The 22751-nt window shown below is 40.0% G+C and overlaps 1 protein-coding gene across 11 annotated transcripts in view; it reads left to right on the top strand.

Annotated features, from left to right (window-relative positions):
* The window catches only part of ATP9B (ATPase phospholipid transporting 9B (putative)), a 468039-nt gene that overhangs the window by 162476 nt on the left and 282812 nt on the right, over positions 1-22751 (top strand). For all 11 annotated transcript variants that reach the window (XM_077135187.1, XM_077135182.1, XM_077135183.1 and 8 more), the window contains one exon: positions 681-732. In XM_077135187.1, coding sequence (XP_076991302.1) covers positions 681-732 — 52 coding nt within the window. The remainder of the gene's footprint in view (positions 1-680; positions 733-22751) is intronic.

Raw genomic sequence — 22751 nt, 5'->3', positions numbered from 1 at the left:
TTTGTTTCTTTCCTCCCTCATAAAAGGATATCTCAAATTTATGGGGTATTTGTTTGCTCTGTCATGCATCTAATTTATTCAGCATTTGTGAGTGTTTTGCTTGTGCTGTGCCCTATATTGTGTTAGGCATTTGGATGAGTTAAAGGAGTTCAGGTACAACAGGACAGAAATGGCATCACTTAACGTGTTTGAGAAATGAAGCAGTTTTGAAATCATTGCACATGCCATTTACATGGTTCAAAAATGGAGAAAATATCTTAGAGGTTCAACTAAATATAAATTAAATTAATGATTTTTGATTTATGGTTTGTAAGTGTAATTACTTTATAAATTTCAATTATAACATTCTTTTTTTTTTAACATTCAATATTGCAAGCATTTTATTAATAGCTAAGGTCTAGTGAATGTTATGTGACATGTCTGGCTCAAGAAACATATTTGAACGTGAATTTCATGTAATTTTCTTTAATCACAAAGTATTGAAATCTAAGCCCAGTCCTCTTATCTTCTCCCTTAAGAAGGCAAAGCAATATAAAGTGTGTCTCTTGCCCTCAAATGAAAGTTGCAGAGGACATTCTTTTCATAAGCAGTTTTTACTAGCTATTTCTATTTTGGAATGGAATTATGTCATTTTATAAACCTGCATGTAGATAACTAATATCTTATACTATTCTTCACAGAATCAAAGAATTCCATCGGATATGGTGTTTCTTAGGACTTCAGAAAAAGCAGGTACTTTTGTTTTTGTTTTTACATTGGTGATGATTTGGCATTTTGGCAGTTTAATTTTCATTTTGAAAAGTAAAAGAATTTGTGTCCTCAAAATATTTCTTCAAAGTATAATGCTTTGAACTTATTAATTGCAAAATCACATTTAACTGTTGATATATAAAAAAATGACTATGATATAATGGGTTTGTTTAAAAGAATAGTCTTATCAGAACGTGTCTCTCCACTGAGTTTTTTCATTCACATTCATATTGAGAGCTAATTAATTAAATGATGATATTCATAATTTTATGCTATTCTGCATTTGGAATTTTATTCATCCATTCAGCAAACTTTTATCTCCCACCTGTTATGTGCCAGGCAATAACTGTTGCTTAGAATATAAAAGGGAACAAGATGTAGTTGCCACTTTCAAAGAGTTCACGATGTTCGTGAAAGTACACATGTTGTCAGTAATAATCAATTCAACGGAAGCTACGACAGTTCAATGGGAAGGAAATGTTGGGGTTATGGGGGAGTTTGAAGAAGTTTTCAGAGGGAAAATGCATTTAAATGACCTGAGATCTTAATAAGAAGAAGTTGGAAAAGGGATAAGGGGATCCATGGGTTAGGCAGCTGGTTTAGTTACATCCTGCAGCGTAACAAGCTACCTCACAATCTGATATCGTAACGAAAGCATTTCATTGCTCTCAGTGAATGGAAAGGTGCTGTTTCAGCATGGAGTGGCTAGTCTCTGCTACCCAGCATCTTGGGACTCGATTGGCATGTGTAAAATGCCTGAAGGCCAGCTGGGTCTCCCACTTTTTGGGGTGTTAGATGAGTGGACTAAGCTTGGGTTGGAGGACCCTTGACAGGCTCACTCCCAAGTCAGGGTCTTGGTGCTGGCCACAGGCGGGAGGGCGGCACCTTGTTCCCCCCCCCCTTGGCCCCTTGCTCAGCAGTCTCGCTCTGTCTTTTGTGCCTGGTGGCTCGCTTCAGGGGGGTGAAATGGTGGCTGTGAGACTCTGAAAGCCTAGTCCTCGAAGTTGGCATCTCTCCTGTGGTGCTGGATTGGGCGAAGTGCATCTCAAGGCTCGCCTGATTGAAGCAGAGGACAAGCAGACCCTCCCTATTAATGAGACCTGGCGCTTGCACCTACTTGTGTGGCAGGGATTGTCAGCAGGTCCACCCCAGCCACGGGGGCAGAAGGGATATCATGGTAGCGGCTTGGAAGTATATGAGTATATGGCATTTGGGGGACTTCAAGTTGTCCATTTTGACAAAAGCTTAGGTTATATGTATGGGAGTATAAAGGAGTTTGGAGAGATGATACAGTTAGAGAAACTAGGCAAGAAAATAAACGTTGGGTCAGACTTCACTAAGGAGGCTGTAGTGATCCCATATGTGATTTACAGAGGCAGCTTTGTTGGTAGTGTAATGGATGGCATGGATTGGAGTTTGTGACCCTTGTTTTTGGCCTCTTGTTTTTATATGCCTAAATCTCTCATCATAATCATTTCATTGTTGAGTGCTGCTGGTGATTGTTTAGGTTTACCTACATGTTTACCAGTTTCTTTGCTCATCATTCTTTCTTCTATTGGGCATTATTGGGGCTAAGTCGTGTCCCCCACAGAAGATGTGTTCAGTTTCCAACCCCTGCTCCTGTGTATGTAAACCCATTTGCAAATAGGAGCTTTGAAGATGGTACTAGTTAATGCCAGGCCAAACTGAATGAGAGTAGGCCTTAATCAATATGGCTCAAGCCCCTGTAAGCAAGGAAATTAGACACAGATGGAGAGGCCACAGGGAGCAGCCAGAAGCTGGGAGTCAGCAGAACTGGCAGGAGAAAGGAGAAGACGCTGCTGTGTCCATCGCCAGGTGATGGACGAGCCACAGAGCCTGGCCTGTTGGCAGCAGGTCCCCACGTGCCAGTGTCGGGAGCAAGCCTTGCCTTAGTGACACCTGTATTTTGGATTTCTCCTGCCCTTAAAACCATGAGCCGATAAATTGTTGCTGAAGCCGCCCACTGTTTGATATTTGTTATAGCAGCCAGGAAGCTACAGGTTCCTCCTGCGTCCCGCACTGCTCCATCACTGAGGACCTGGCTGAGGAGCGGAGAGAAGTGTGCACACTCCTCAGGTGTGTGTGTGCTGAGAGGGGGCAGCAGACAGACACCGACGCAAGTGAGTGCCCTGTGCCTGCGGCGTGATGGTGTCAGACTGGAGGCCCACGTAGGGCAGGGGTCAAGACGGATGTGGACGGGAGGGGGTGCTCTTTCCAGCGGTTCTGTCAGGCGCACCCTTCTGTGGCACTGACGCTTGAGCAAAGACCTGAACAGAATCTCTGTCCTTGGCCTTGTGCGTTTTCCTTCTGAGGCTTCCTGTGGCAGTGTTCTCAGCGAATGTGTGTACGTAGTGAACAGTCTGTCTTTGGTTATTGTTTACTTTGGTCTCTCTCTTAAATAACAGTTTTGCTAGATAGAGAATTTAGGCCGACAAGTCTCTTTTTCACAGTACTAGAAAGATGTTTCCCCCTAGTGTCTGCCTCCTGCTGCTGAGGATAACCTGCTCTCACAAGGGACGTTTGTAGATAACCACGGTCCCTTTCTTTGCTGTGGCATCTTCTCTCTGTGTTTGAGGCCCTGGGTTTAAATTTGTGGTGTCTGGGTGTGACGTCATGCTTCTTGAATCTCAGAGTTGATGATTAATTCTACAAGCTTTGCGACCGTTTAGTCTTAAAATATTTTTCTGTTTTTTACTTTTACTCATAAAGATACTTATTTAAGGAATCAGGTTGTTCTATCAGCTCTGGAGAGGGAGAGGATTCTGTTTTTATTCTTTTCTTTTGTCTCTCACTTGGAATGGCCTGTGTTTTGTTTTGTATCTTGAATTTTGAGTCATCTTCAGCAGGACTTGGTAGGAAAGGAATTTGATGGCCAGGACGTGAAGTCACCTGCTTTCAGAGAAGACTTTTGTTTGTTTCTGCCAAGTAGTCCATGAATAGCGTAAAGCTGGAACCACTTTTTAAAATAATTCCTAGACCCACGGGCTGGGCTCCGTTCCCATGCAGGTTGTGTGAGCTTAAACAACCAGGTTCTCGTGGGGGCAGGTCTTGGCTGGGTTCTTAGCAGCTTGTGTCCCGCTTCTACCTCCTATGGAGCCACTGCCGTTTGGGCCCCGCAGCTTGGGCCGAGGCTTTGCCTTACTCTGTCTGCATGTGGGCCTTGAGGCCAGGCAGGGTTTCCCCCACAGGCAGCAGTGGCCTCAGCTGACTTCAGAGCTTCCTTCTTCTCTACCCCTGAGGGTTTCTTTTCTTGTTATATTGATTCATCATTTTATTTTGTGTAGTCTTGAGGCATTCCAGGTTAGCCAGTTTCCCATCTTGAGAGAAACTGGAATTTCTCATTGGTTTTGTACCTTCTAGCTCATGCTGCCTTTGCACCTTGTTGAGCCTAGTGTGTCTGAAGTAGAGCTGTGCCCTGGAGACCAGGAGACTCAGGTTCTGGTCTACTGTGGTCAGTTCCTTATTCTGTGACCACAGACATTGCCTCTCAAGTGAGTAGAGGGGTATCAGCTAATAGAGTAACCAAAGTCACCTTCTGTCCAACGTTTCTAACTTTGTTGAATAAATGAACAGTATTTATTGGGAGCTCAGCATATGTAATTAATTTTAATTTGAGACTCAGAATGTCTTTACTGTTTCTAGCCTGACAGTCCTACAGAGATGTAAGTTGAATTTCAGAGTTGTGGATTTACTTTTCCTCATTTATAAATAAGATTTTTAAAGGGATGATTTAAGTCCTGAGAAAAGAAGGAAAATGTTTTCTTCCCCCTGCTACAGTTAGGGTTATTTACGTCATTGGGTGAGGCTGCTGCTGACAGAGTAGTTCAGCCACAGCAAAGAATCCAGTGGTTTCTGTACATGGATACATTTGCTTGATTATATGTTGTGGATTTTGAGTCCTCGTTTCCCTCCCATGGAGAGGCTGCCCAGCGACTTTTCTAAGCTGTCCCCTTTGCTTTTGGGAACCTTTTGGACTCTCCCTCTTCGGCCAGGTGGGCCGCGTGGCTGTGTTCCTGCTGAGGATACTGGTGAATGTATGCACACCCCTGCTGGCCCCGGCTCTCCACCTTGGGCAGTCATCTACCCTCCACTCGCCTGCTGCCAGGCAAGATGTCCACCCTGCGGGCAGCCTTGGGAGCTGCCTGCTGACAGTGGCAGAGCTTCTGTGAGTCCGGGTGCTTGGTCAACCAGGCGGGACTAAGCCCCTTCCCATTCCGTTGCCAGAGGGACTTTATGGGAGAGAACTGAATTTATTTGCTATGCATCAGATTTGCAGCGTTTATCTTTTAAAATAGATAGTGCCAATTTAACTGCTAGTCCATTTTATTTGTTCTCCACTTTGTAGGGTTTCTTATTAGTTCTCTTTCCAGGTGGTGTTATTTATTTTGATAATGTTTGTACTGATATTTTGAGACCATCTTTTGGAAATATTGGAATATAATGTGCTCTTGCCTCCAAGTATTTATGGTCTTCGTAGCCTCAGTTTAGAAGCATATTTTGATTTATTGTGCCTCACATTATTGTGTTTCTTAGATAGTACATTTTTACAAATCAAAAGTTTGTGGCAAGCCTGCAGTGAACAAGTCTTTCAGCACCATTTTTCCACAGCATGTACTCATTTCCTATCTCTGTGTCACATTTTTAATTAAAGTATGTACATTGATTTTTTTATACACAATGCTACTGTACAGTTTAGAGACTACAGAATAGTGTAAACATAGCTGTTGCATGCACTGGGAAAGCAGACAGTTCTTGTGACTTGCTTTGTTAAACTGCTCACTTTACTGAGCTGTTTGCTTTATTGCGGGGAATCTGGAAGGGAGCTCATGGTGTGGAGTAAGACTGCGTTGGGAGTGGGTGCAGTCTGCGCATCTTCTGGCAGGTGCCGTGGAGTGCTGTGGCTGCCCTGCCAGATCTCCTCCCCTAACTCGGATAAAGACTAGAATTTGTGGATTGAACTGTCCCTGTCTCCTCTCCAGCCACTTCTGTCATCTCTTTCTTTTGCTCCCAAGCATCCGTTTTAGCTACTCCATAGTTGTGAGGTTTTTTGTTTTTTAATGTTGTAAACTATTCATTCTCTTTCATATGTTAATACCTTTGGTGGGAGTTTCCCTTTAATTTGACTATTCTTCTTTTTCTTCCTGTTGTAAGGAAAAAAATATGTTACGGAAATGGGTGGTCTTGGACCAGGCAAGGAATAGCTCCATGGTAGAATTCTTACCTGCCAGGCTGGAAACCCGGGTTCGATTCCCAGAGCCTACCCATACACAAAAAAAAAAGGGTGGTCTTAAGATAGAAAACAGTCTAAAGTTCTATAGCAGGTATGATAAATAAGTATTTTGTTAACTCTTTGTAAGTTTATACATAGTATATGTGATATGTATTATTATTTTCTAAATATTTTTATTAATAAAACAACATACATACATGCAAACATTCTTAACATACAAATATTCCATACATGGTATGCAATCAGTGGCTCACAATATCATTACATAGTTGTGTATTCATAGCCATGATCATTTCTTTAAACATTTGCATCACTCCATCAAAAGAAGTAAAAATGAAAAAAGAAAGGATAGAAATAGAAGGGGACTTCTTCAACATGGTAAAGGGAACAGCTGAAATCATCCTCAGTGGGGAAAGACTGAAAAGATCAGGAACAAGACAAGGATGCCACTGTCACCATTGTTAATCAACCTTGTGCTAGAAGTTCTAGCCAGAGCAATCAGACAAGAAAAAGAAATAAAAGGCATCCATAGTGGAAAGGAAGAAGTAAAACTCATTATTTGCAGCTGATGTGATAAGTATTGTTTACAAGACTGCATTCATTGTGGCCACAGTGAACATCCATACGGTGCTATCTGTGCCAAGGGGAGACTCAGCCTCAGGGACCTGTGGCTGGATTACATGCTAACCTCATTACTGGGCTGCCTCTGGGATCACAGAGTTAGTACCAAAGCAAGGATGGACCTTGTGTTTCATCTGATCTGATCTGTTCATGCTTTTATGCTAAGAAACTTGAAACTTAGAAAAGGTAAAGCAAGTTTTAGAACCAAGGTATTATTGGTTTGAGGACTAGTGTTCTTGCTCCCACCCTGATGATTTTAGATGATATTTTAAAAGTGGGTATTTCAATGGGCTTTTAGTCAAATGGTTATTTGAATGCACACCATTGTGCCAGGCATTTGAATTGCAAGGTAGAGTTACCTTTAAAGAATTTGGTGGTCTAGCATAGGAGAACAAATATGAGGAATTTCTAGGCTCTTAGAGGGGACTGTTGATTGATTAAAAACCTTAAATAAGACATTGCACTTATTCCTGCTCTTCGGTTTCCCTTCTTGTGCATTATTTCAAGTGTTTTCTCAGAAAAACAGACACCCATATTTCATTAAATAAAAAAATCATATTTCAAATTCAGATATGTTAAGAAGTTGTTTGCCACTTTTAATTATGCGCTTACTTGCCCCTTAGCACACACATTCCCGAGATTGCCATAGAAGGATCCTATTGGTGGGCCCTTTTGTGTAGTGAGCACACCCTCTGATGGTGGCGGGCAGGCTCTGGGAGTGTGGCTGTGATGTGCATTGGTCCTGAGAGAAAGGGTTTCGTGGAAATGAGTTTTACTCTTGTATCTCTTCCTGGCTGTATTTTAGCCTGGGATGGACGTGGCCACGTCCCTCGTGGCTGCCCCTACCCATGATAATGTTAGCAGGAGGAACAGTTTGAGAAGTGTGCGTTGTTCCCGGTGGGTCCCTGAGGAGCTTCTGGTTCTGTGGGAGGTGCTTGGAAGGAGGGTCTGCTCCTCAACTGAGCACTTATCAGTATATTATTCTGAGCAGAAAATGGCATCTGCTTTTTCTGTTCTCCAGTGTAAGAAATGAAGTGACTGAGACTGTTGGGTAGCTAAAGAGATTTTGACTGAGTGAATGTGGCAACATGGGAAGCAAAAATCAAAAGGATAGCTGTGAGCATTTGTTCAAATCATATCATAAACTTCTCATCGCTTTACAAAAAATGTTGTGTGCTCTTCCAGAGGGGACTAAGTTTGGCTGTTAGAACTGGTAAAGATGGCAGATAGTAGAATGTTTGCTCCCAGCTCGGTTTCCGCGAAGTGGTAGAATCTTGTATTGCTTCTGATCCTTGGGAGGCTCCCTGTTCTAGCTTTAAAAGATAGTCTAGCATCCATTAAATTCATAGACCTGTGTTCCTTCTTGATTTGATCCTGGTAACATTCATCTTTAATGCATAATTAATTCTTACTCTGAATAATTAGCTGGTTAATTTTTCAGTCAATTGATTCGTTAGCTATTTTTTGAGAGGTTATAGTTTAACACCTATTATTCTGGGTACTGAGGTGGAGGATATAAACAAGACAGAGCACCTAGAAAAATTTCCTGCTCCTCAACTACCCTAAGCTTGTGCTGGAGCAATTTTGCCAAGTTACTTATATAATCAATTCCAATGTGAGGATCTCATATTTCCTTATATGGTTTGCATTTAGCCTTGCCTGAATTTGAATTGTGATTCGATAACTAAGTAGCTGCATGACTGCAAATTGCTTAGCTTTCTTATACTTCCGTTTCTTCCTTTATCCCAGGTGGTTGTGACAGTTAATAAAAGGATCTATTTGAAGTCTTAGAAATGGATCTGGAATGTAAGCGTTTCTCAACTGGTGTTAATTGTAATGCATGGATGATTAATCACATTTTGTCCTGAGCACTTGGTCTATATTGATGAATTTGTCATAGCAATCATGATAAAAAATTGCTATGAAGTTACCAGACTGGATGCACTAATTAAGGACAGTGAGCGGAGTGGTCTCAGGAGAGGTCAGCAAACCCAGTGCTCCAAAGCGAACCAGAGCTTGCCAGGGGAAGAAACAGAGCGAAGAGAAGATTCTGGAGAGGTCAGAAAGTCCAAAAAAGTGTAATTCTTTGTGTTTCATCCAAGACCAGGAATAGGCAAGGTAGAATATTATACCTACCTTCCTGTATTGAAATTATCACTATAGATAAGAGACGGGAAAACTTCACTCCAGTCTCTTATCTGTAGTAATAATTTGGACTTTCTGACTTTTTTTTTTTTTTTTTTTTTTTTATTAACGGAAAGAAAAAAAAAAGAAATTAACACAACATTTAGAAATCATACCGTTCTACATATGCACTCAGTAATTCTTAACATCATCACATAGATGCATGATCATTGTTTCTTAGTACATTTGCATCGGTTTAGAGGAACTAGCAACACAACAGAAAAAGATATAAAATGTTAATATAAAGAAAAGAAATAAAAGTAGTAATAATAGTAAAAAACAACAACAACAAACAAACCAACAAGCAAACAAAAACAAAAAAAACCCTATAGCTCAGATGCAGCTTCATTCAGTGTTTTAACATGATTACTTTACAATTAGGTATTATTGTGCTGTCCATTTTTGAGTTTTTGTATCTAGTCCTGTTGCACAGTCTGTATCCCTTCAGCTTCAATTACCCATTGTCTTACCCTGTTTCTAACTCCTGCTGAACTCTGTTACCAATGACATATTTCAAGTTTATTCTCGAATGTCCGTTCACATCAGTGGGACCATACAGTATTTGTCCTTTAGTTTTTGGCTGGATTCACTCAGCATAATATTCTCTAGGTCCATCCATGTTATTACATGGTTCATAAGTTTATCTTGTCTTAAAGCTGCATAATAGTCCATCGTATGTATATACCACAGTTTGTTTAGCCACTCTTCTATTGATGGAGATTTTGGCTGTTTCCATCTCTTTGCAATTGTAAATAACGCTGCTATAAACATTGGTGTGCAAATGTCCGTTTGTGTCTTTGCCCTTAAGTCCTTTGAGTAGATACCTAGCAATGGTATTGCTGGGTCGTATGGCAATTCTATATTCAGCTTTTTGAGGAACCGCCAAACTGCCTTCCACAGTGGTTGCACCCTTTGACATTCCCACCAACAGTGGATAAGTGTGCCTCTTTCTCCGCATCCTCTCCAGCACTTGTCATTTTCTGTTTTGTTGATAATGGCCATTCTGGTGGGTGTGAGATGATATCTCATTGTGGTTTTGATTTGCATTTCTCTAATGGCCAGAGACATTGAGCATCTCTTCATGTGCCTCTTGGCCATCCGTATTTCTTCTTCTGGTAGGTGTCTGTTCAAGTCTTTTTCCCATTTTGTAATTGGGTTGGCTGTCTTTTTGTTGTTGAGTTGAACAATCTCTTTATAAATTCTGGATACTAGACCTTTATCTGATATGTCGTTTCCAAATATTGTCTCCCATTGTGTAGGCTGTCTTTCTACTTTCTTGATGAAGTTCTCTGATGCACAAAAGTGTTTAATTTTGAGGAGCTCCCATTTATTTATTTCTTTCTTCAGTGCTCTTGCTTTAGGTTTAAGGTCCATAAAACCGCCTCCAGTTGTAAGATTTGTAAGATAGCTCCCTACATTTTCCTCTAACTGTTTTATGGTCTTAGACCTAATGTTTAGATCTTTGATCCATTTTGAGTTAATTTTTGTATAAGGTGTGAGATACGGGTCTTCTTTCATTCTTTTACTTATGGATATCCAGTTCTCTAGGCACCATTTATTGAAGAGACTGTTCTGTCCCAGGTGAGTTGGCTTGACTGCCTTATCAAAGATCAAATGTCCATAGATGAGAGGGTCTATATCTGAGCACTCTATTCGATTCCATTGGTCGATATATCTATCTTTATGCCAATACCATGCTGTTTTGAACACTGTGGCCTCATAATATGCCTTAAAGTCCGGCATCGCTAGACCTCCAGCTTCGTTTTTTTTCCTCAAGATGTTTTTAGCAATTCGGGGCAACCTGCCCTTCCAGATAAATTTGCTTATTGGTTTTTCTAATTCTGAAAAATAAGTTGTTGGGATTTTGATTGGTATTGCATTGAATCTGTAGATCAGTTTAGGTAGGATTGACATCTTAATTATATTTAGTCTTCCAATCCATGAACACGGTATGCCCTTCCATCTATTTAGGTTTTCTGTGATTTCTTTTAGCAGTTTTTTGTAGTTTTCTTTATATAGGTTTTTTGTCTCTTTGGTTAAATTTATTCCTAGGTATTTTATTCTTTTAGTTGTGATTGTAAATGGGATTCGTTTCTTGATTTCCGCCTCAGCTTGTTCATTACTAGTGTATAGAAAAGCTACAGATTTTTGAATGTTGATCTTGTAGCCTGCTACTTTGCTGTACTCATTTATTAGCTCTAGTAATTTTGTTGTGGATTTTTCTGGGTTTTCTACATATAGTATCATATCGTCTGCAAACAGTGATAGTTTTACTTCTTCCTTTCCCATTTTGATGCCTTGTATTTCTTTTTCTTGCCTAATTGCTCTGGCTAGAACCTCCAACACAATGTTGAATAATAGTGGTGATAGTGGACATCCTTGTCTTGTTCCTGATCTTAGGGGGAAAGTTTTCAATTTTTCCCCATTGAGGATGATATTAGCTGTGGGTTTTTCATATATTCCCTCTATCATTTTAAGGAAGTTCCCTTGTATTCCTATCTTTTGAAGTGTTTTCAACAGGAAAGGATGTTGAATCTTGTCAGATGCCTTCTCTGCATCAATTGAGATGATCATGTGATTTTTCTGCTTTGATTTGTTGATATGGTGTATTACATTAATTGATTTTCTTATGTTGAACCATCCTTGCATACCTGGGATGAATCCTACTTGGTCATGATGTATAATTCTTTTAATGTGTTGTTGGATACGATTTGCTAGAATTTTATTGAGGATTTTTGCATCTATATTCATTAGAGAGATTGGTCTGTAGTTTTCTTTTTTTGTAATATCTTTGCCTGGTTTTGGTATGAGGGTGATGTTGGCTTCATAGAATGAATTAGGTAGTTTTCCCTCCACTTCGATTATGTTGAAGAGTTTGAGGAGAGTTGGTACTAATTCTTTCTGGAATGTTTGATAGAATTCACATGTGAAGCCGTCTGGTCCTGGACTTTTCTTTTTAGGGAGCTTTTGAATAACTAATTCAATCTCTTTACTTGTGATTGGTTTGTTGAGGTCATCTATTTCTTCTTGAGTCAAAGTTGGTTGTTCATGTCTTTCCAGGAACCTGTCCATTTCATCTAAATTGTTGTATTTATTAGCGTAAAGTTGTTCATAGTATCCTGTTATTACCTCCTTTATTTCTGTGAGGTCAGTAGTTATGTCTCCTCTTTCATTTCTAATCTTATTTATTTGCATCCTCTCTCTTCTTCTTTTTGTCAATCTTGCTAAGGGCCCATCAATCTTGTTGATTTTCTCATAGAACCAACTTCTGGCCTTATTGATTTTCTCTATTGTTTTCATGTTTTCAATTTCATTTATTTCTGCTCTAATCTTTGTTATTTCTTTCCTTTTGCTTGCTTTGGGATTAGTTTGCTGTTCTTTCTCCAGTTCTTCCAAGTGGACAGTTAATTCCTGCATTTTTGCCTTTTCTTCTTTTCTGATATAGGCATTTAGGGCAATAAATTTCCCTCTTAGCACTGCCTTTGCTGCGTCCCATAAGTTTTGATATGTTGTGTCTTCATTTTAATTTGCCTCTAGGTATTTACTAATTTCTCTTGCAATTTCTTCTTTGACCCACTTGTTGTTTAAGAGTGTGTTGTTGAGCCTCCATGTATTTATGAATTTTCTGGCACTCCGCCTATTATTGATTTCCAACTTCATTCCTTTATGATCCGAGAAAGTGTTGTGTATGATTTCAATCTTTGTAAATTTGTTGAGACTTGCTTTGTGACCCAGCATATGGTCTATCTTTGAGAATGATCCATGAGCACTTGAAAAAAAGGTGTATCCTGCTGTTGTGGGATGTAATGTCCTATAAATGTCTGTTAAGTCTAGCTCATTTATAGTAATATTCAGGTTCTCTATTTCTTTATTGATCCTCTGTCTAGATGTTCTGTCCATTGATGAGAGTGGTGAATTGAAGTCTCCAACTATTATGGTATATGTGTCTATTTCCCTTTTCAGTGTTTGCAGTGTATTCCTCACGTATTTTGGGGCATTCTGGTTCGGTGCGTAAATATTTATGATTGTTATGTCTTCTTGCTTAGTTGTTCCTTTTAATAGTATATAGTGTCTTCTTTGTCTCTTTTAACTGTTTTACATTTGAAGTCTAATTTGTTGGATATTAGTATAGCCACTCCTGCTCTTTTCTGGTTGTTATTTGCATGAAATATCTTTTCCCAACCTTTCACTTTCAACCTATATTTATCTTTGGGTCTAAGATGTGTTTCCTGTAGACAGCATATAGAAGGATCCTGTTTTTTAATCCATTCTGCCAATCTATGTCTTTTGATTGGGGAATTCAGTCCATTAACATTTAGAGTTATTACTGTTTTGATAATATTTTTCTCTACCATTTTGCCTTTTGTATTATATATATCATATCTGACTTTCCTTCTTTCTACACTTTTCTCCATGCCTCTCTCTTCTGTCTTTTTGTATCTGACTCTAGTGCTTCCTTTAGTATTTCTTGCAGAGCTGGTCTCTTGGTCACAAATTCTCTCAGTGACTTTTTGTCTGAGAATGTTTTAATTTCTCCCTCATTTTTGAAGGATAATTTTGCTGAATATAGGAGTCTTGGCTGGCAGTTTTTCTCTTTTAGTAACTTAAATATATCATCCCACTGTCTTCTAGCTTCCATGGTTTCTGCTGAGAAATCTACACATAGTCTTATTGGGTTTCCCTTTTATGTGATGGATTGCTTCTCTCTCGCTGCTTTCAAGATCCTCTCTTTCTCTTTGACCTCTGACATTCTAACTAGTAAGTGTCTTGGGGAACGCCTATTTGTGTCTAATCTCTTTGGGGTGCGCTGCACTTCTTGGATCTGTAATTTTAGGTCTTTCATAAGAGTTGGGAAATTTTCAGTGATAATTTCTTCCATTAGTTTTTCTCCTCCTTTTCCCTTCTCTTCTCCTTCTGGGACACCCACTACACGTATATTTGTACGGTTCACAGTGTCCTTGAGTTCCCTGATACCTTGTTCAAATTTTTCCATTCTTTTCCGGATAGTTTCTGTTTCTTTTTGGAATTCAGATGTTTCATCCTCCAAATCACTAATTCTATCTTCTGTCTCTTTAAATCTGTCATTGTAGGTATCCATTGTTTTTTCCATCTTTTCTACTTTATCTTTCACTTCCATAAGTTCTGTGATTTGTTTTTTCAGTTTTTCTATTTCTTCTTTATGTTCAGCCCATGTCTTCTTCATGTCCTCCCTCAATTTATCGATTCGTTTTTGAAGAGGTTTTCCATTTCTGTTCGTATATTCAGCATTAGTTGTTTCAGCTCCTGTATCTCATTTGAACTATTGGTTTGTTCCTTTGACTGGGCCATATGTTCAATTTTCTGAGCGTGATCCGTTATCTTCTGCTGGCGTCTGGGCATTTAGTCAGATTTCCCTGGGTGTTCGACCCCACAGGTAGAAAGATTTTTCTGTGCAATCTCTGGGTTCTGTTTTTCTTATCCTGCCCAGTAGTTGGCGCTCGTGGCACACGTTTGTCTAAGGGTTCCACCAGTGAAAGTTGCTGTGGGTCCTTTAACTCTGGAAAATTCTCGCCGTAGGGGAGGTTCGGCAGCCGAAGCGTCTTGTAAGAATGCCAGCCTGCCTGGGGTTCCGAATGCGGGGAGGGTCGCCGGCCGCCGCAGCACGTGAGAGCATCCGGCCGAATTAGCTAGTCGGCCCGGGGCGCCAAGCGTGGCGGGAGGGCGCCAGCTGTCGCAGCCCGGGAGAGTGCACTGTTCCCCGCCGGACGAGGGAGTCACATGTTTGGAAGGGATCCCCCCGTCACTGTTCTCCGCAGTCTGGGGATTTCCGACCCAACTATCTCAGTTGGTCCGGGGGGCCTCGCGTGGTGGGGGCACCAGCCGCCGCGGCCTAAGGGGACCGCCTGTCCAATTCTACCAGCTGGCCTGGGAAGGTGGAAGGGAGGGACTCCGGTCGCTTGCCGTCCCACCCAGGAAAGCCCGTGCCCCTTGGTGATCTCACCGGAGCTGGTTCTCCCAGATAGTCAGCCGTTCAGGATGGGGTACGCAGTCCCTTTGATCTCCCTCGTGGCTCCGGGAGCTGCTCTGTATTATCTCCACTCCCCCAGTAGCTGTTCTGGAGGAGGAAAGGTGAGGGCGGCAAGGCTGTCGAGGCTGGTGGCAGAGGAGCCGGTGAAGGCGGGGGAAGAGGGCACCGTGGTGGTTGGAGAGCGGCCGGAGCAGGAGGGGGAAGAGGGGGGAGAAGGAGGGCGGGCGGGTCGGCTGCTGCGGGGCGTGGGTGCCGCGCGGCAGGCCGGCGAAGAAAGAGGGGGGAGAAGGAGGGCGGGCGGGTCGGCTGCTGCGGGGCGTCTCTGACTTTTTTTTTTTTTTTTTTTTTTTAAAGATGTATACATTATTTATTAATAGACAAGGCTTATGACTTATTACTTCTTGGACACACCCACAGTGTGACCACGGTGCTAGCCTCAGACATGAAGGCTCCGGAGGTGTCACCGCCCTCTGCAGGCTTGAACCTTCTTGGCCGTTCCAGAGCTTCCCAGAGTTTGTTGTCCAGACTGTTCACCAGAGTCTGGCTGTAGTTTCCATCCTTGACCTCCTTCTGTCTTTTCAAGAACCATTCTAGGATCTTGTATTGGTGCCAATTCTGCATAAAGGTGATCAGGCTTTCCAAGCGGGCTCTCCTGCCCTCTTGGTGAGGTCAGTGTCTACTGTCCTCAGCACCATGTGAGCATACCTTTATCCCATACCCTTAATGGTAGTGATGGCAGAGGCTGTTTTCCACCACCCACAGAGGTTGGCATTGAATGAAGGCTCCACAAACAGCCATATGTGCTGGAACTTCTCCGGAATCGCTAGAGACATGGCTGCAGCAGCAGCAGCAGTGGCATGTAGGCCTCCTGTGGAAGCCAGATTGACTTTTATTGTCAGATTGTGGGAGGGAGACCCTGCCTTCTGAAGCCTTTCCAGTTGGTGTGTGCTCTTGACTCTGCACTCCAGTTGTGATGGTGGCTGCAACTCACAGCTCAGGTGTTTTTGCATCTATTATAAGCTACTGAATAATATTGCTTTAATAAGATAACACCATTATTGTTGTTTTCAACAATAACCAGTTGCGATAATTATTTAAAAACTCCTACTGAACACTTTAATTTTAGTGAGGAAGATATTTTAGCAGATACACACATGCACATTTTTATTCTTTCAGATTAATGCATGTAAGGTATCAAATCAAATAGTATAAATGAGGTGGTAGATGAAAAGCAGTTGTTTATTTTGTTCTGCTCAGTAGAGTTAGCCTTTTTAAAAAAATTTTTTCTGGAGGTTAGAGAGAATGTGCTATTTTTATGTGCTTCTTCTATTTGTTTTCTTTGTAACTTTAAAAAATTTTACTATGGCAACATATATATAACTGAAAATTTGCCATTTTAACCATTTTTAAGCATACAATTCAGCGCCATTAAGTACATTCGCAGTGTGTGACTCCATCACCATCATCCATTATCAAACTTTTTCATCACCCCAAACAGGAACTCTATACCCATTAAGCAAAAACTCCCCACTTCCACCTCCTGTGTCCCTGGTAACCTCTAATCTACTTTCTGTCTTAATGAGTATGCCTAGTTTAGGTATTTCATGTAAGTGGAATCATGCAATATTTGTCCTTTGTTTTATAGCTTATTTCAATTAGAGTCATGTTTTCAAGTTTTCATCCATGTTATAGTGGGTATCAGTACTTAATTCCATTTTATGGCAGAAGGGTTTTCCATTGTGTGAATTGACCACATTTTGTGTATCCATTCATTTGTTGATAGACACGGGCTGTTCCCACCTTTTGGCTATTGTGAATAATACTGCTATGAACAGCTAGAATTTTGACAACAATTGTATTGCATCTGTAGATCCATTTGGCGAATATTGCTATCTTAACCATATTAGGACTTTTGATCCATGAAGATGGGATATTTTTCCTTTTATTTAGCTCTTCTTTCATTACTTTCTGCAGTGTTTTATAGTTTTAAGATTATAAAATTTGCACTTATTTCATAAGATGTATCCATTGGCGTCTTACTCTTTTTGATGCTATGTAAATTAAATTGTTTTCCTAATTTAATTTACAGATTCTTCATGGAAACATTTAGAAATACCATAGATTTTTTTTTTTGCATGTTGGTCTTGTGTCCTAAAACTTGCTGAACTTGTGTATTTTTTCTAATAGTTTTTTAGTGAATTTCTTAGTATTTTCCAAATAAAGGATCATATCATCTGTGAATAGATAGTTTTACTTCTTCCTTTCCAATCTGTATTCCTTTTATTTCTCTGTCTTTCTTGAATGGCCTTGCTGGAACCTCCTGTGCACTGCTGACTGGCAGTGGGGGCAGGCATCCTCTTCCTGCTCCCCCTCTTTGTGGGAAGGTGTCCCCAGTCTTCCACCATCAGGCTTGGCTTTAGCTCTGGGCCTTTCATAGATGTCACTTAACAGTTTGAGGAAATTCCCTTCTCTATCTCATTGGTTGATGTTTTTCTCCATGAAAGGGGTCGGGTTTAATCACACACACTTATTGAGATGATCATGTATCTGTTGCCCTTTTTTCAGCACATATGGTGTGCAACATAGACTGATTTTTCTCTTTTGACAAAAACTCTTTGAACCAAGCTTACATTCTTGGGACAGATACTTGATCATGGTGTATAATTCTTTTAAATGTTGCCTGATTTGATTAGCTAATGTTTCCTTGAGGATTTCTGCATCTCTGTTCGTAGGGATATTGCTGTGTAGTTTTTTCTTCTTACGATGTCTTTCATTTGACATCAGGTTAATAATGGTCTCATATTTTCCTTTTCTCATCTTTTTTCATGAAAGATTTGTGTTAGTTTTTATTTAAACGTTTGGCAAAATGCACCAGGGAAGCCATGTTTTCCTCAGCTTTTCTTTGTGGGAAACTTTTTGATTACCTGTCTCTTCACTTGTCGTTGGTCTTTTCACATTTTCTGTTTCTGCTTGAGCGAGTTTTTGGTGGCTTGAGTCTTTCTAGGAGTTTGTCTGTTTCATCTAAGTAGTCTAATTGGCATACAGTTGTTCATTGCGTTCCCTTTCAGTCTTTTTTATTTCTGTAAGGTCCATGGTGATGTCCTCTCATTTACTCCTGCTTTAATACTTTGAGTCTTTTTTGGGGGGTTGGGGGGAACAGGTATGTACAATCCAGCTAAGGGTTTGTCAGCATTGTTGATCTTTGCAAAGCACCAAATTTTTGTTTGTTTTTCTTTCCCCTGTTATTTTTCTATTCTTTATTTCATTTGTAATCTTTATTATTTCCTTCCTTCTACCTGTTTTGGGTTTAGTTTGCTTTTCATTTTATAGGTTCTTAAGGTAGAAATTTAGTTGATTGATTTGAGATTTTTCTTCGTTTTTAACATATAGCTATGTTTCCATTTTTGCCTTGCATCTCATAAGTTTTGATTTGTTGTGTTCTCATTTTCACGTCTCAGAATTTTTAAACTTTCCTTGTGATTTATTGTTTGACCTTTCGTTTGAGGAGTGTGTTGTTTAATTTTCACATATTTTTTAATTTTCCAGGTTTCTTTCAGTTTTTGACTTCTAACTTCATTCTGTTTTGGTCACAGAGCATAGTTTATATAATTTCAGTACTTTTAAACTTATTCAGATTCGTTTTATGGGCTAACATATGTTGTATCCGGGAGAATGTTTCAAATGTATTTTAGAAAAACGTCTGTTCTGCTGCTGTCCTGCAGATGTTTGTTTGGTTCTCATTCATCTATAGTCTTCCTTCCTTGGTGGTCTCCTGCCTATTTTGTATGTCACTACAGATGAAGTACTGAAATCTGCAACTGTTACCGTTGCCCTGTCTCTCCCTTCAGCTCCTCAGTTTTTGCTTCATGCATTTTGAGATTCTGTTTTTAAGTGTATAGATGTTTATATTTGTTATGCCTTCTTGTGTGATTGACACCTTTATCATTCTAAAATAGCCTTCTGTGTCTCTAGAAACAATTTTTTATTTAAAACCTATTTTTTCTTGTGTTTGTATAGCTATTCCTGTTTTTTTATTTATTATTTGTGTGGTATAATGTTTTCTGTTGTCTTATTGTCAGCGTATTTTTGTCTTTGAATCTAAAGATGTGTCTCTTTTAGACAGCTGTAGTTGCATCATGGTTTTTTGTTCATTCCTCCTGTTTTTTTTTTTTAAGGCACAACTTTATTGGGAAATAATTTACTTACAGTAAAAGGGTCCTATTTTAAAGTACCTTTAAATGAATTTTAGCAAATATGTACACGTGAGTAACTACCACTGCCATCCAGATATGCCCACATCTTCGTATTTCACTCTCCTGGCCCTCCTTTCGTGCTAGTTTAACGCTAGACTGACCCCACACTGGGCTGCCGAGAGCTGCAGGGGAAGGCGGTGCTGGCACACTGACTAGAACCCTGCTAGGAGTCTGTGGGACCCTGCAGGGGCCTCCAGCCCCCCTGTTGCCCTGTGCCCCTTCTTCAGGGCAGCCCTTTCAGGTCCTCTCAGTGTTTCCCCCATTCTTCACAGTGGCCTTTCCACGTTCGCTCGGTGTTTCTCAAACCTGTCCTTAGCAGTCTTGGCCCATGACCCTACATTTAACCTCACAGAGGAAGTAGAAGCCATCTGACCAGAGAAATTCATTCAGTGTTCTCCCTTCAAATCTTCAAAGTCACCACCATTGAGTCCAGGCCTTTTCTCCTAAGAGAGAAAGAAGGCCCCTTCTCTTGTCTCAGCCTGGTGTGTCCATGTGTCTTGCTGGGACTTACCCTGCCACTGATCCCTTCTGTCTCAGCACCTTCATTCCCTCCTTCACCAGCCTTCCCCTTGAACTTGTCTCTACCCAGCTGGCAAAAAACGCAAGCCCCACACCTCTTCTGACCCCACAGAATGCTCAACTCCTGGCCCATCTCTCTTCTTTGCTTCTTAGCTAAACTTCTTGAACACACAAGCTGGTCATGTTCTCCACTTCATGTCATCATCCCACATCCTCTTTAACAGTGAGATGTCTTCTCTTTCTCCATCTGGAATTTAAATGATGTTTCTCAGGATTTTGTTCCAACAGATCTCAGTTGACCTCTGTTCAAGTTTGCTGATTCTTTCTTGTGCCAGCCTTTGATTATTTCCTAGAGCTTTGAAAAAGTTGCTTTAAAAATATTTTTCAGCATTTATTTTTGGGGGATGCATGGTCTTTTTCAGCATTTTGATTACAGTTATGAAGAAATGGATTTTCAGAGGACCCCGCACATTATCCTATTGGTGTTACCTGTTTACAAATATATTCAGTATAATGAATAACAGAAAACATTTGAGTTAGGAGATTCTTATATATTAATTATCCTTTTAATGATCATGGTAGAAATATATGTAAGATTAAGAATAGCACCCCCAAAATGGTGGTTTTAGGTTAGTAATTTAAAGAAAAGATTATGTACATTGTGTTAGGAGCTAAAGCATGAGTGTAATCTAGCACTTTAAAGCTGGAAGACCATTTAGAAATGTCCATTTTTCAGAGGAGGGATGTGCATGTAAGAGCATATGACCCATAGCAGGGCCAGAAATTCCCCTAGAGCCCTTTATATTAGTTAGGGGTCTCTAGAGAAACAGAATCAACAGGAAACACTCGCAAATATAAAATTTATAAAAGTGTCTCCTATAACCATGGGAACACAGAGTCCAAAATCTGCAGGACAGGCTGCAAAGCCGATGATTCCGATGGAGGGTCTGGACGAACTCCACAGGAGGGGCTCACCCGCTGAAGCAGAAAGAGAGTCTGTCTCTTCTGAATCCTCCTTAAAAGGTTTCCAGTTAATTGGATTAAGCATCACTCATTGCAGGAGACTCTCCCCTTGGCTGATTACAAATGGAATCAGCTGTGGATGCAGCTGACGTGATCATGATTTAATTCTATAAAATGTCCTCATCGCAATAGACAGGCCAGCACTTGCCCACCCAGACAAACAGGTACCGCCACCTGGCCAAGGTGACACATGAACCTGACTGACCATGACACCCTTTAACCCATTTTGCATGGTGCCAAGGATGTTGTGTAGTGAGACCCCAAAACACAAATGAACTGGTAGAGCAGTGGGCAGTGAGATACTCTGTCTTTGTTTGTGGTTTTTGTTTGTTTGTTTGTTTTGCATGGGCAGGCACCGGGAATCAAACCCAGGTTCTGGCATGGCAGGCAAGAATTCTGCCACTGAACTCACCGTCGCACTGCCCAGATACTCTATATTTTAATAGTAGTAATAATAATAAAAAATCCGAATTGAAGATTTTTTTAGAGCTTTCTTTTTCCTCTAATTTTACTTTCCGTCCCATGTTGTGGGGAGACTTACTCTTTCTAGTATAGTGGTATTTAATATATTGAGGGTCGTAGAGCCTTTTGAGAATCGTTTATCATCTTGCTCTGCAGGAAAAAACCACATAGTGTTTATGTGTGCTCAATGTGCATTCAGTTTTGATTGCTTTACATACTCCTGGAGGGACATTCATGGATCCAGGTTTAGGACCTTCCTGTTGTCTGTTTTAACTTACAATTCTATTGTATGCCTCAGTTTTATTATTTTTAAATACAATTTAAATAGTTAAAACAATTATTACTAATTCTTATATGCAGAGGTCAAGAGAGCAGATTGATGTTTCATATTATTTTCTTTTTCTTTATAAATTGGACCAATTAGCATCCAGATCACTTAAATTTGTGTCACATTCAAGGTTTCTTAGCTTTGGAAATTTTGTATGTGTGAGCTTAAGTAATTTTTTTCAACTTTTTACTTGCTTAGTTTTCTAAACTCACATAAGCCTCAAATTTTTTCTGTTATCTACTAATACTTTTAATACTATTTTTATTACTTTTCAGTTTTAGTTTAAGTATGTTATAATACAATATATTTATTATAATACACATCTTTAAACCTTGGCCAGTATGGAAGGCCCAAATATATGCGGCATGTTCAGCTTGGATAAGAGCAGCTGGGTGCTCGTCAATAAAGAGCCATGCGTCGCCCCATGCCATCGTATTGTATTGACTGTGTATTAATACAGGGATTTCTACTGGGCCATCAGCTGATTGTTTAGAATGCAAATGAATCTGTTGATGGCTCTAGTGACTGATGGCTTTAACTCCAATTAATCAATTGCTTCATCAGTTTTTTAATTCAGATCAAATATCTCCTGAATGCAAACAGTTCTTTTAGTGGTATTAAGAGAAATTAATGCTTTAGAACTAATTTTCATCAATCTCTTATAAATGCCAATATCGTTTTCACTTGTCTCCTAAGTAATGACAGTATAGTTTAAGTGTTTGGGGCATATTACCATACCTCAGCTTTAAATTGTTGTTGGGGGCAAGGTAAGAAATGACACTGTACTCGTACTCATTATTGCTGCTGTGCTGTTCATCTTGCCACAAGTTTAAAAATTTCATATAGTCATTAAGTCGTATAAATTATTTAAAAATTAAGTATATTGGCAAACGATCTGATATTATATATGCAAAGTCAATGTCTATTTTTCTTTTGTTGGGCATATACTGTAGGCCATCTCTTTCAGAGCTATTGAATTTGTGAGCTCTTGTAAGCAGTCTACTGATATTACAGGGTAACTTATTACGATATATGACAGACTTATCTGCTCTGTTTCACAGCGTCCCATCAATTTCCTTGTCCTCAGTTAATGCAGGCTCTCCTGTGTGACCCATATACTAGTTGATCTTAATTTGATTGTCATTAAACCTGTTCTTCCTTGTCGTCTCTTGTCAATTATACAAAATAAAATCAAGTATTCATAAGAAGTCTTTAATAGGATATAAGCAGACCAATTTAATAATTCATTTTTGCTGAACCTTAACTAGCATCAGTTGTATCTTGTGCTTGCTGTTAAAAAATTATTAGATATAGTTCAAGTCAGCTATACTTCTTATTTTGCTACAGTTTTCT

Source organism: Tamandua tetradactyla, chromosome 18 (genome assembly GCF_023851605.1).
Source record: "Tamandua tetradactyla isolate mTamTet1 chromosome 18, mTamTet1.pri, whole genome shotgun sequence".
NCBI lineage: Eukaryota > Metazoa > Chordata > Mammalia > Pilosa > Myrmecophagidae > Tamandua > Tamandua tetradactyla.
This window is presented reverse-complemented; position numbering and strand designations above follow the sequence as displayed.